Source organism: Eschrichtius robustus, chromosome 2, assembly GCF_028021215.1.
Source record: "Eschrichtius robustus isolate mEscRob2 chromosome 2, mEscRob2.pri, whole genome shotgun sequence".
Taxonomy (NCBI): Eukaryota; Metazoa; Chordata; class Mammalia; order Artiodactyla; family Eschrichtiidae; genus Eschrichtius; species Eschrichtius robustus.
The window spans coordinates 175,211,272-175,225,022 of record NC_090825.1 but is presented as its reverse complement, the minus strand read 5'-3'; the positions used below and the strand labels follow the sequence as shown (position 1 = coordinate 175,225,022).

The following is a 13,751-nucleotide window of genomic DNA, read 5'->3' as shown; positions in this document are numbered from 1 at the left end:
CTGGGCCACTCACCCAGACCACCACCCCCCCCACCGCACCTGGTAATTTCTGCACGCTTTGGGGGAGGCAAAATGGCACGTGAGGTGCCAGCAAATGTGGAAACTGTTAGTGCCATTTCAACTGAAGGCAGTTTCATGCTAAGCAGTCAAACAAATCGTCGCTGCCATTCAAACGTGTCTCCCACATTCCCTACTGCTGTTTGTCCCCGGCAGTTAAACTCCACACTGACAAAATGCCCACTGCGTGCCAGGGTCCAGGATGGGAAAGCCAGGTCCTATGGGGTCCGCTAACAAGCACCTCCTGCCCTCTCTTCCCACTACCCAGGCAGAGCTCAGGATGCCCGAGGAAACCTCTCCCAGATGCCCCTCAGCTCACACTTCCTCCCTCCTAAACTTCCACAGCATGAAGCTTTAAAACTATTTATTTTGAGAAATATTCAGTTTCAAAATGAAACAAAATAATAATTGATGGTGTCTATCAGAACTGAAAACTGTAAATGTTTGTAACATACTGCTTTCCCTTTACAACACAAAACACTCTAGATACAGCCGTCCCTGTGACAGTCTCCATCCCTGTGACAGCCACCACCAGTGCCTTTACTGTCAATCGTGAGGCTCCGCCTCTCCTGGCTTCACTCACATATTCCCGTAACCATGACGCCCTACAGTGATGCTCTAGATTTCTTAAGACTGACACAGCAGGATGGTCCTCGTGTGCTGCTCTACAATGCCTTTCACCGCGTGCCCTGCAGGTTGGGCTGTGTGGACACACGCACAGATCTGGGTCCTTTCGACTGCTGGCACCACAGCCCACTGTTATTTACCCGGTTCTCTTCTGACAGATTAGAGACTGCTTCCGCTCACTACCTGACTGCAAATAAAGCCCCGGACACCATCTCTGACGTGACTTTTCCACTGTTCCGGGGCGGCACCTTCTCCCTCCCAGTAGCCTTACAAAATGTCTTGAAAGGAGACCCTTCCTACTTGTTCCGGACTCACACGGCACCTCCTAGACACAAATGGACTTCTTGATAACACTAATTAAGTTAAAAACCAATTTCTTTCTTTTTTTTTTGCTGCACCACACAGCTTATGGGATCTTAATTCCCCAACCAGGGATTGAACCTGGGCCCTCGGCAGTGAAAGCACAGAGTCCTAACCACTAGACTGCCAGGGAATTCCCTAAAAAGCAATGTCTAAAAAATATTATATGTAGGAAAAAAAGACCAAAGGAATAGATACCGCAAGTGTCAGCCCTGGGTAGTGGGATTATGCTTGACATCTGTGTGTGCTTTCCAAATGGCAATTAAATAAAAACTCATCCAAGACAAGCAACCTCTTTAGGAAAAGCTTCTCTATGTCACTTAGGCTGACTACCAAACCTAGAAATTCTTAAAAACGAAAAGTCAGGGATATTCCCAGTGGTGCAGTGGTTAAGAATCCCCTTGCCAATGCAGGGGACACAGGTTCGAGCCCTGGTCCAGGAAGATCCCACATGCCGCGGAGCAAGTAAGCCCATGTGCCACAACTACTGAGCCTTGAGCTCTAGAGCCTGTGAGCCATAACTACTGAGCCTGTGTGCTACATCTACTGAAGCTCACGCGCCTAGAGCCTGTGCTCCGCAGTAAGAGAAGCCACCGCAATGAGAAGCCCACGCACCACAACGAAGGGTAGCCCCCGCTCGCCGCAACTGGAGAAAGCCCACACAGCAACGAAGACCCAATGCAGCCAAAAAAAAAAAACCCACAAAAGGTCAAATGAGGGTGTTCACTGAAGAAGAGAGTAAGATTAAAAACGAACTTTAAAATGCTCAGCCTCCTACACAAACCACTTGAAAGCAGTGTGGTTTCATTTTAAGCTCATCACCCAGTTAAGCAGCCCTGCACTGGGGGTAGCCACCCCCTGCTCGCCTCAGGCCCGGCGCTGCTCCTTTCTGAGCTGTCTCTCCTTCCACACAGAGCACAGACCTCACAGCATCGTTCCAGGGGCTGCGGAAACCACAGACGCTAACTAGTGATTACATCCCCTTCCTTTCCACATAAACATGTATCACTTTTGCGATCAGAAAATCAACATATGAAATGCATCTCGAGGTGCTAAGAATACCAGGAACTCCCAACAGCTCCCCATGTTCCCCCAGTACAGGTTTTTAGCACTACCAATAGGATGTGTCTCTTTGGAGAAGCTGCCAATAAAATTACGTTCTCACCCTTAAATACAAAAAAGCTAATCTGACATGCATTTCTCCTGGGTTTACAAATTCCAATTTGGCTACAACGAAGATGGACAAGTACATCTTTAAAAACCAAGTTTAACTTATGAATGTAATGCCCACAGTCATGTTTATTTAACTATAAATTTTCTTACATTAAAAAAAAAAGGGGCTTCCCTGGTGGCGCAGTGGTTGAGAATCCGCCTGCCAATGCAGGGCACACGGGTTCGAGCCCTGGTCTGGGAAGATCCCACATGCCGCGGAGCGACTAGGCCCGTGAGCCACAACTACTGAGCCTGCGCGTCTGGAGCCTGCGCTCCACGACAAGAGAGGCCGCGACAGTGAGAGGCCCGCGCACCTCGATGAAGAGTGGCCCCCACTTGCCACAACTAGAGAAAGCCCTCGCACAGAAGCGAAGACCCAACACAGCCAAAAATAAATTAATTAATTAATTAATTTTAAAAAAATATATGTACTTAAAAAAAAATTAAAAAAAAAAAAAAAACCCAGAAAAACAGAATGACTGTGAGACTGACATTCTCAGCAAAAGATTCAATTTTTAGGGTGTGAGTGGACCTAGAAATGAAAATAACCTGTGCCGACAATACAAACTCAACATAAACTGTGCATTCTGAGAATAGCACCCTGTCAAGCCCGTCAACAAAGTCTACCTTCTCAAAAAAGATAAACCTACAATTTTGGTAAAAGTATCAATAGGGAATGCTTGCTTTGAAAGATCTGTCCCTGTTTTCATCTTGATTAAAGATGCAAATCACCTCCTTTATAAAGGTAGTCTCTCAGACCTCTGGTTCCCAAACTATGGTGCCAAGGTACACCAGGATGGGTGAACTCACAACTACCCTGGGATATCTTAAATTTCTGAGGGAAACAAAGAAATACTCGCTATCTGCCAGACAACACGTGAACTACTAGCTTGTGGTCACTCGTTTCAATATTAGATCAGGCTACATTCCTTTGGATGAAACTGTCTTTGCAAAACTGGGCTTCTGCAGTTGCTGTGATAAAATACAAGAACTGCACAAAGATCAATGTGGACCAGGAAATGATTCCAAGGTTTGAGAGGCCACGCAAGGGCTCAGAATGCCAAGAATGAAGTAAAAACACAGCTGACCCTTGAAAAGCATGGGGATTGGGGTGCCGACCCTCCACAGTCGAAAATCCACATGTAACTTCATGATCGGCTCTCCCTATCCGCGGTTCCACACCTGCAGGTTCAACCAACTCTGCACCTGTAGTACTGTAGTATTTACTCCTGAAAAAACTGCCCGTGTGAGCGGACCTGAGCAGTTCAAACCCGTGTTGTTCAAACATCTTTCAGTCTGTGTTATTTTTTCAACAGATTACTAACTTGCTTGGACATAAATACTAAGTGGCAGCAAGATGCCAAAAACCACCCAAGATTTAAATAAGGAGCTGGTGACCCCGCGGCTGCCACCTGCCCTCCTCTGAAGGGAAAGGTTTTAAAAAAGCACTTTACTTTTCAACTTTGATCTCCACAGAATGATGTCTGTCAACATTAGACAATTTTTCCTTCTTCACTTCACACTCTTTTCTGTCAGACAGCTTTTTCCCAGCAGGTTCGTTTTTGGCCTAAAACACAACACAGACAGAAACAGGTTAGGGACCAGGTCTTCTGGCCTGTGAGCTCTGTGAGTTACGACAGCAAGAACAGCCTCACCTTCTCAACAGAGATCATTCTTCCATGAAGCTCAGTTCTGTGGAGATGGCTGATACACTTTGTGGCCTCATCGGACGTTGACATGGTGACAAACCCGTAGCACCGGGCCCCGGGACTGCGGGCATTGGTCACCACTTTGGCTCCAACGACCTTTGTGAGAAAAGGGTACTCTTATTTTCTCATGCAAATAACCACACTACGTTATCAAGAACTGCTAGCAGTTAACTGATCATCAGAATTATTTCCACTTGCTTTTACTGCTCTAGAAATTACTGTTCTTCGTAACAAATTATTAAAGTGGTTCTAATAAATCCTGACCTATCAAAATACAATTGCTTCTAAGATCAGCCCTCACAGTGACAAAATACACACAAGAAAAGCTAAAGACAGTTAGACTTCAGCAACCACAACCTGTTAATTAATCTGAAGTCCTTCCCACTCAGACCTTTTTCTCCAATTCCACTGTTCCCATGGAAAGCTACGGGGATGCTGACTCAGAAATGCACCCCAATTCGTGCAGGCCCGGGCTGAGAACAGCTCTGACGTGAGGCAGAGAGGGCTTCCGCTTCCAGCCAGGACAGAGCACCAAGCAGCTACCCTCCTGCCACCTGAAACTGAAAACCCGGAGGAAATGTGGGCAACAAGGGTTTTCAGACACTGGACAGCAGCCTGCACAGGACGGTGAGCCCTGCGAGGGGGGAACACCGACGCGTGTCTCCCGTGACCGCCCTGGCACACCACCTAGGAGTTCCAGCCAGCAACAGGGAGGAGGGAGGAGGGAGTGAGGGGCAGCATCCCTGGACAGACAGAGCTCAGAGTCAGAGGAGATGAAGGCAGCAAGCAATCACAATGCCACAGAGGAGGGGGCTGCCCACAACCGTGCACTTGTGTGAGGTGACCAACCAGCCTAGAGAGACACCCACCAGTAACGGACAGAGGGAACAATCCCCCGGGCTCACTCAGGACCATAAACGGTTCACTGTTACCGGAGTGACCCCACCAGCCAGAGTGGAAAAGCTTGTAATTCCCGGGCACGTGAGGCTGAGTACTCAGAAGGGTCCAGCCTCAGGAGTGGACAAAGCTAGCCACAGCTAAAGGCTGCCCTGGCCTGACTGGTGAAGCTTAACAACAAGCCTCAGAAGGAGCAAGTGACTGAACTGTGACCCAGCAAACGCGCAAAGACATTTATGGGGACACAGGAAGGACCAGCACCCAACAAGGCGAAAGTCATCACGTGGCATCAAAGACAACGAGGCTAGCTAGCCAAGGAGCAGGAAAACAGGGCTCTAGCACAGAAGAGGAGAAACAGTCAATAGAAATGACACAATGACAGAACTAGTGAGCAAGGAGGGCCGTATCCTGTACGTTCCAGAAGGCAGAGCAACAACTGAGCACATCAGGTAAGCACATGGCAGATGTTTAAAAATACCCAAACCGAATTTCTGGAAGAGACTACACCAGATGGGCCTGAGGACAGACATGACAAAAGAAAAAAGTAGGGAACTTGAAGACGTAGTAAGAAAAACCATTTGAAATTAAACCAAGAAAAAAGACAGAAAAAACAAAATGAACCAGAGCAACAGCAATATGTCCTCATAGGCGCGGAGCACAGGAAAAAAACTTCGCCAATGAAACCAAAGCACAGCAGCAGCAAACTTAACCGGTGGTAAAGAGAAATCGTGAAGGCAGCCAGAGGAAGACAAGAGGCACGAACACTAAGGAGCAAAGGGGAGAATGACAGCCAGCTGGTTGGAGAGGACGCAACCAAGGAGCAGAGTGGCTATGCCGCCTGGAGGAAAGCAGCCAACCTTGAATTCTATACCCAGCAAGACAAAGGCAAAGCAAGAGCTTTCTCAGGCATGCACATGCCGTGAGAATTCACCATCCACGACGCTGCACTGCAAGACATGTTTAAGGAGGACGGAAAACGATACCCAGGGGGAACATGGACAAACAAAAAGGAAAAAAAGAGCACCCCAAAATGGTAAATACACATGAGTAACTAAAAACCCACTTTTCTTTAAAAACAAAACAACTCACCAATAAAAAGCCAATAATGCACTGTGTGCTTTATTAAATAGAAGTAAAACGTAAGATAACGTCACAAAGGCTGGAGGGGAAAATGGCAGTGCACTGCTGTAGGGCTCTCATACTACTTGGGAACTGGTATAAAGTCACTGGGAGATAGACTGTGATGAATCAAATAACACCTCGAGACAAATGAACCTGGAAATACAACATACCAAAATTTATGAGATGCAGCAAAAGCAATCTAAGGGGAAAGTTCATAGAAATAAATGCCTACATCAAGAAACAAGAAAAATCTCCAATAAACTCAACTTTACACCTCAAGAAACTAAAATAGAAACTAGTTACATAGACTAGATATAGCTAATAAGGCACAAATCACATGCAATGCAAAATCAAGCAGATAAACAGGGACTTCCCTGGCAGTCCAGTGGTTAAGACTTCACCTTCCAGGAACTCCCCTGGTGGCTCACTGGTTAAGAATCCACCTGCCTATGCCGGGGACACAGATTCGATTGCTGGTCCGAGAAGATCCCACAAGCCGCGGAGCAACTAAGCCCGCGTGCCGCAACTACTGAAGCCCGTGTGCCGCAACTACTGAAGCCTGCGTACCTAGAGCCTGTGCTCTGCAACAAGAGAAGCCACCACAATAAGCCCACACACCACAATGAAGAGTAGCCCCCACTCGCCACAACTAGAGAAAAGCCCACGTGCAGCAACGAAGACCCAACACAGCCAAAAATAAATTAAAAAACATTTAAAAATTTTTAAACGTCTTAAAAAAAGACTTCACCTTCCAATTCAGGGGGTGTGGGTTCGATCCCTGGTCAGGGAGCTAAGATCCCACATGCCTCGCAGCCAAAAAACCAAAACTTAAAACAGTAACAAATTCAATAAAGACTTTAAAAATGGTCCGTATCAAAAAAAAAAGCAAACAGGTACAAGGATTCCAAGAAGAAACAGGACAGATACAAAACACAGAGCAAGAGCACAGATTTAAATCCTACCATACCAATGCTTCCGTTAAGTGTAAACGTTCCCAGAGGGCATTCAAAGACGTGAGGGTTGGGATATACAAAAAGCCTGAGACACAGGAGCCATGGCTTCTGGCTGTGACCTCCTCTGAACTCAGTGGGTCAACGTGAACAAGTGCTCTCCTCTCTCTGGACCTCAGTGTACCAGACTGTGAGATGGTGAGGGGGATACATGCTCCCTAGGATCCCTGCAGACCCTGACATTTGCACTTCTGCCTGAAGAAAGCCCCGATCTGTCCAAAGCACCCCATACAGGGCTAGAGCCTCTGCTGAGATGGATACAGATGTCAGTTCTCATATCAGAGATGAAGCTTTGCCTTCTTCCCTCTCCTCAACGAGAGGGCTGAGCTAATCATGGGGTCATTTGACCTTTCCATCAAACATTATCCTTATAAGGGCATCACTTCCGATGACAGATAAACTTAAGTGAGAGCAGATACCACAAAAAGCTCCCATGTTCCTGTCTGTGCCCTTTCCCCGCTTCCCGTCCTCTGCTATCAAGCTCCTCACAGAAGCCTTTGTCTACTCATCCACTTCCAAAGCCTTGTCCCGCTGCGGGGCCTTCCTAGGTCCTGTTGCTCTGGTCCAGAGCTGAGCTCCAAGGGCCAGGCAAACTAATCACGCAGCCCTTGGCCTAAATGTCACTTCCTCAGCAACGACTGCTGAACCTACTTCCCAAATCTAAATTAGGCCTTCCTACCACACACTGATGGCATACTGAAATCTTCAATATACTTATCATAACACATTATGCATTTATTTCTTAAGCAATCTTCCACCAATGTAAGATCTATGATGACAATGCCCTTTGTATCTGTTTGCTTTGGCTTTACAATCAGTGCCTGATTCTAAATAAGTGAGTGAATAGGTTTGGGCTTAATAGTGTTCTACACCCTTTGGAATGCTTCTTCTGGGTCCTGTCTGCTTCATTCCCTAACCCCTTCACTAACACCTATTTGGGGGAAAAGGACCTGAGCAAAGGAATGACCTGGGCAGCCAGGATGACACAGATGCCAAACCTCTGCCTGAAATCCCTGCAACTTCCTGCCGCTGAGCAGTACCTCGCCTACTTCTCTCCCCAGGGTCACTCCCCACAGGTCCCCAGCAGACCAGGGCAGTCGCTAAGGCTTCTGATAAGACAATTTCACTACCTAATTCCAAGACAACAAAATCATTCTTAAATGTTCCTCAGAAGGCTTCTGAACTGTATTACTTTCCTCCTGCTCCTGTGACCAATATATCAGTTAATATATTAAAAAAAAAAATTTTTTTTTAAATTAACTTTACTTTTTTTAATTTTTGGCCACGCGGCTTGTGGGATCTTAGTTCCCCAACCAGGGATCAAACCCACGCCCCCGGCAGTGAAAGCCGTGGAGTCCTAACCACTGGACCGTCAGGGAAGTCCCCAGTTGATTTATTTTTAAGCCACTGTCCTGTTCCAATTCTCAAACTATATACTTTAGATGGCAGAAGATACATGGAGACCAACTCTTCACTCACCGTTAAGGGAAAAAACCTCATCATGCCAGCTTCAAGTTTTGTATTGGCTAAAAGATAGTTTGTTCAAGAGAAGGTGGAAGCACAGCAGGGACATGTAGACTGTAGCTTTTACATACCTTCTCTGAGCAGCGTTCTATAAGCTGTCTACTCTGCCTGTCACCCACTCTCAACCAGGAAACAAGGCTTACTAGCCACCACTGATTGGGTCCCCCACCTTGGAGTTTTTGTTCTTGTTTGTTTGTTTTCCCCCAGCCAGAAACAAGAACCAATAAAATTAACGGCGAGTATGACGTTTCTAAACTCGTAGGTTTATTATATTTTAATGCCAAATCAAGGCACGGTGACAGGAGGTCAAGGGGAGCGTACCTTTCCATATTTGCTGAAAAGGTTCTTCAGATCTGTCGCTCGAGTTGTGGAAGACAGTCCACTGACCCACAGATTCCTTCCAGAACTACTGCTGATTCGACCTGAAGCAGGAGGGAGATGATTATGCTTTACCTCAAGGCATAACAGTAAGCTCGACCACTCCTAACATGTAGCCCTCTCTTAAACCCTAACTAAATCCAGTCTCGACTCCTCTGAGTCAAGAATTTAATTACCGCCAACAAACTGGACAGAAGACGAAAAATCTGGATCACAGAAACGGAGTTTTCTTACTCGAGGAATAATCACGTCTTGTCAGTTACAAACTGAAATGGCTTCAATGATCAGCTCTCAACCAAGATAGCACTTTCTAAAATTCTATTATTCCATAGGTAGACCTGTCCTGTAATAGGACTTTCACTAGTCCATAAGCAATAATCACAACAAAGGCATAAAATACAGAAGCTCATGAACATTTAAAACTAGTCTCTCAAGATACCATTAGATGATTAATTCCAGTAATCCATGATAAAACCAACTACTGTATCCAAACTGTGGATACTTGCAGGCCCCTCCCTCCCAAAATAAGGGATCCGTAGATGGCTCCCTGCCATGTAAATTAAATCATACCTTTTTCATCTTTAATGATTGGCTTTATATCTTTTTCTTCCTTAAAAGAGCTAGAGACAAAAGTTACTGTTACTCGTACAGGAATAAAATGGAAGACAACTAAATCAAAGTATGATATGTGCTAAAACTGAATACCTACCAGAAAATTAGACTGAAATAAAATTTTAACAGCACCTTTACAAGCTTATATTGGAAATCTGACCCCCCAAATACAATGGCAGATTCTTAAAAGTCAATTCGATTTAGCTGAAGATAACACTTAACAATTTAAGAGCACAACCAGAGTAGGTTGAGAAAAACAAAAGGAATTGAAATCACCCATTAAAAATACACAAAGAGAAATAAAACTTTAGAAGTAAACTACAATTGCATCAGTCTGGCTGGCCAATTGCAGAAACAACAGCTTATGTGTGTCATTAAACGACCAATGAAAAGGAGATAGCGTCTGGTCTAAAACTGAGAAAAAACAAACCTCATTTTCTGATCAGCGCCCTCACTGGCTGAGGACTCTTTAGGAGCCGGAGGGACTTCATTACAAGCTTCAAAAGCAAACTTCTTCACGTCTTCTTTGCTATCCCTGGGGTCTGGGCTTGAGGCTTCCGGGGGCGCTTCCGAGGCCTCCTCGCTACAGGCTTCCGTGTGCTCTGAGGCTTTACTACTCTGCTCAACTGGCTTCTCTAGCCCTACAGGCTCACAGTCCGTCCTCTCGCCATCGCCTGTCTGCTCCACGGGCTCCCTTTTCACTACCGCTAACAGGGTGTCTGCCTTGCTCGACTGAGCTTGTGCTGTTGACTCGCTGGCCAAATCTAAATCACCCTCCTCCGGATGGGCGCTGTCAAAAAGGTCCTCTTCCTCCGCAAGCTTTCTGTCTGGCCCCACGCTACTTGTTTCCTGTGCAAATGGCTGCTCCAGCTCGGAACCTTCTTCTTTTACTGGCTCAGATTTACAAGTTTCCCCCAAAATGTCGAGTATTTTCTCATTTTCTACGGATTTAACAGGAATAGAATGGCACAAGGTTTAATTACCAGGGAAATAAAGCAATCACAAATGTGGAACTGGCACGGCTGCCACACTAACACGAAGAGAACTGCTAGCTACACAGAGATTGGAAAACCCGCGGGTACACAAAGTTACACTGGTTACACTACCTGCGCTCCAACCGCCTGCGAGAGCAAGCCTCTAGCTACATGGAAGAGAAAAGGCCCCACAGGTTTAAACACCTACAACCGTGTGGCTGCTTCTCGACAGTCTTCATGCTTCCGTTCAAGTCTGGGTCTTCGACTTATTTTTCCAATGTCCAAGGTGCTCAATCGAACGCAATCACCATTCAAGGACAGCTCAATTTCCAAATTTCTTTGTAATTCTTTGAACAGAACAGTCCAACAGGAAAACCAGAAACTTCCGCCGGCAGGAGATAAACGCAGTCCAGAAGGGGAACAACACGTTGGAAATTTTCATGAAGAAACTGTTTCCTCTTCTGGAATCCAGTCACTTCTCAGGCTATAAGTGCCCTGACCACTGCTTTATCCTGCCTTAACTGCATTAATCAAAATGACTGCAGCAAATATCACAAGATCTGTTTCATGTGTAGAAACACATGGAAAAATCATGGGGTTGGGGGGAATTACTTAAATGCCACTGTACGTGGTTAGAGAGATGAAAGTAATCACTGCATCTCACCAAATGTATTTGACCTCCACAAACCAGAACGGTACTTCCACAGATCTGGTGATATGAATGGGTTTCCAATCTCTGATCCTTGTACGATCTGGATTGTCCACCATTAAAATAATTTACAACACCATAAACAACTTAAAGTATACAAACAGCTTAAAAAATAACAGTGGGAAAACTTTCAAACCATAACTGTTGTGTCTCTCTTATCAGTACCTGGCTCCAATAGAGGTTCTTCAATATCCTATTGAAAAGAAGGAAAGACAAAGAAAATCCACAAAGCACTTTAAAAATTGGACAGATTCCCCTAGCAGATACAACTTTCAATCAAGTATGAATAAATACTGGTTCCACACAAGTTTCTCCACTCAAAACAAAGTATTCCATTCTACAATAATTCAATGACAAGCTCACTGTGTTGGTTTCTCCCCAGCAAAAGCAGACAGGTAGCAGTAATATTAGCCCGTCCCATTCCCCCCTTGGAGTTGGGCTCTGCAGCTGGCAATGACTCCCATGGTCCAGGCAGAGGTCGCACAGATGGCCGCTGCTTTACACATCACATGGGATTTTAGAAAAATATATTTCTCCCAACACAGAACTGTTCTTTATAACTGAAATGTGTCAACGAAAGCCTTTCTCCACCCTGCTGAACACCTCTCCTTAACTCCCCCTGGACGGAAGACAAAGGCTCCTGGACTCTGGCAGTCAGGCCCACCTGTCTCTGCAGCCCCACCTCCGCCCTGCGTTCTCCATCCCTACAACGCACCACCCCCTCCTGCCCCAGAGTCTTCTTCCCCTTCACCTGGCTACCTCGACTGGCCTGTCAGACCTCAATTTGAACACAAAGGACTTCCTCTGGGAAGCCCTCTCATGGTTCTGTAACTCAATCACCCAAATGTCTACCTTCTAGTTACACTCACTGGTCATAAACACCACGCCCACTAGGCTGCAAACCCTGACACTGACAATTCGGCTCAACCTCTTATCCCCAGCACCCAGCTCAGGACCGATGCTCAATGAATTTTTCATACACCCACACCCACACTCTTTTCCACTATGGAAAATTAACCACTCACGTCAGCTTTCCAGCCACAGAACCAGGTAGTAACCTACCGGAGGCACTTTGAAGTCCAACGATGAAGCATCCAAAGTGTTCTCGAAGCCCTCCCCATCTACCTGAAAGACAAAATGCAAGACTACTTTGTGGAGACAGAATTATGAATGCCAAGGCCTACACCTCACCAGTTTCCAGGCCACCTACACGTCTATTTCCTGCACAATGCCTACCGCCATCTGCAAGCCCACTGCTGGATCACAGCAGCCCCTCTTACCCACAGGGGATATGCTCCCAAAGCCCCAATGGATGTCTAAAACTTCAGCCAGCGCCAGACCCCATATACACTGTGTTTTTTCCTATACTGGCAGGCAGGTAACGTATATAGCGTGGATAACTGGACAAAGGGATGATTCCCGTCCCGGCAGGATGGCGCAAGGTTTCATCACGCTACTCAGAACGGTATGTGATTGAAAACTTAGGAACTGTTTACTTCATTTAATATTTTTAGACCCGGTTGACTGTGGGTAACTGAAACCTCAGAAAGCAAATCCATGGGTAAAGGGGGGGACCTACAGTATTCAGTTTATCACCTGCCTCCCAGCCCCCATGCCCACTCCGGGACGAGGTGGCACCAGCATCTCTGACAGAGGCTCACAGAGGGCTAGCGCTCTGTCCACACTGGCCAAATGAATGAACGAGCAAATTCATTTCCCAGGCAGTTTCCACACACTGGTGGTCAGCATACACCACCCAGCTGCAGAATTTCCAAAGCTGAACTCAAAAGGAAAATGAACTTTGCACTCCTCTGATTTCACTTGGTAGCAATGCTTTTCAAATAACAATAGGGAATTCCCTGGCAGTCCAGTGGTTAGGACTCCACACTTTCAGTGCCAAGGGCACGGGTTTGATCCCTGGTCAGGGAACTAAGATCCCGCAAACCACGCAGCTTGGCCAAAAAAAAAAAAAAAAAAAAAAAGATAAAGTAACAATAACTGGGCACTTTCTTCTAGAGTACTTTGTATAAAACAAACATTTAACTTGACTGTTCTTTTTATTATCTACTATACAAAAAAAAAAACTGGTATCTTAAAGGTTATTAAGTTAGAAAACCTTTTAACTTTTTAAGTGAAATATAAAAATACTCCTCCCCACATACTTTTTTCTTTTTCTAGGTTTGGATGTTTCCATTAACCAAGAAGTTAGAAGCCAAGTCCATGCTATGGAAATAATTCACACACAACAGGATCTCACTGAGAGGACAAATCAAAGCTCACTGCTAGCCTAGGCCGAGCTGTGGTGGTAACGTGAAATTTGTGACTTTTGACCTTTAAGGTTTAAAGTTCAGTCCTACAAGGGCACATTTTCTTCCAATTTAAAGCTAGAATGCCTTAAATAAAACCAAACTAAGATGGCTGGGCACGCCAAGGTGGTGAGATTAAACTGGCAATCAGTTCTAGGAGGGCTACCAGAGAGCTCTATGCCAACAGACAACAAGTGAGAAGCTGGGAAAGCGACACCGGCAACAGAATTAAAGCCCTCCCTTATACACAAGAA

General features: G+C 45.7%; 1 protein-coding gene across 4 annotated transcripts in view; it reads right to left on the bottom strand.

Annotated features, from left to right (window-relative positions):
- Positions 1 to 13,751, bottom strand: part of SAFB2 (scaffold attachment factor B2) — a 39,059-nt gene that overhangs the window by 18,416 nt on the left and 6,892 nt on the right. For all 4 annotated transcript variants that reach the window (XM_068537202.1, XM_068537205.1, XM_068537204.1 and 1 more), the window contains exons 5-11: positions 12,254 to 12,316; positions 11,357 to 11,384; positions 9,939 to 10,449; positions 9,467 to 9,516; positions 8,840 to 8,940; positions 3,912 to 4,061; positions 3,711 to 3,823 (exon numbers count right to left, since the gene is read on the bottom strand). In XM_068537202.1, coding sequence (XP_068393303.1) covers positions 3,711 to 3,823; positions 3,912 to 4,061; positions 8,840 to 8,940; positions 9,467 to 9,516; positions 9,939 to 10,449; positions 11,357 to 11,384; positions 12,254 to 12,316 — 1,016 coding nt within the window. The remainder of the gene's footprint in view (positions 1 to 3,710; positions 3,824 to 3,911; positions 4,062 to 8,839; positions 8,941 to 9,466; positions 9,517 to 9,938; positions 10,450 to 11,356; positions 11,385 to 12,253; positions 12,317 to 13,751) is intronic.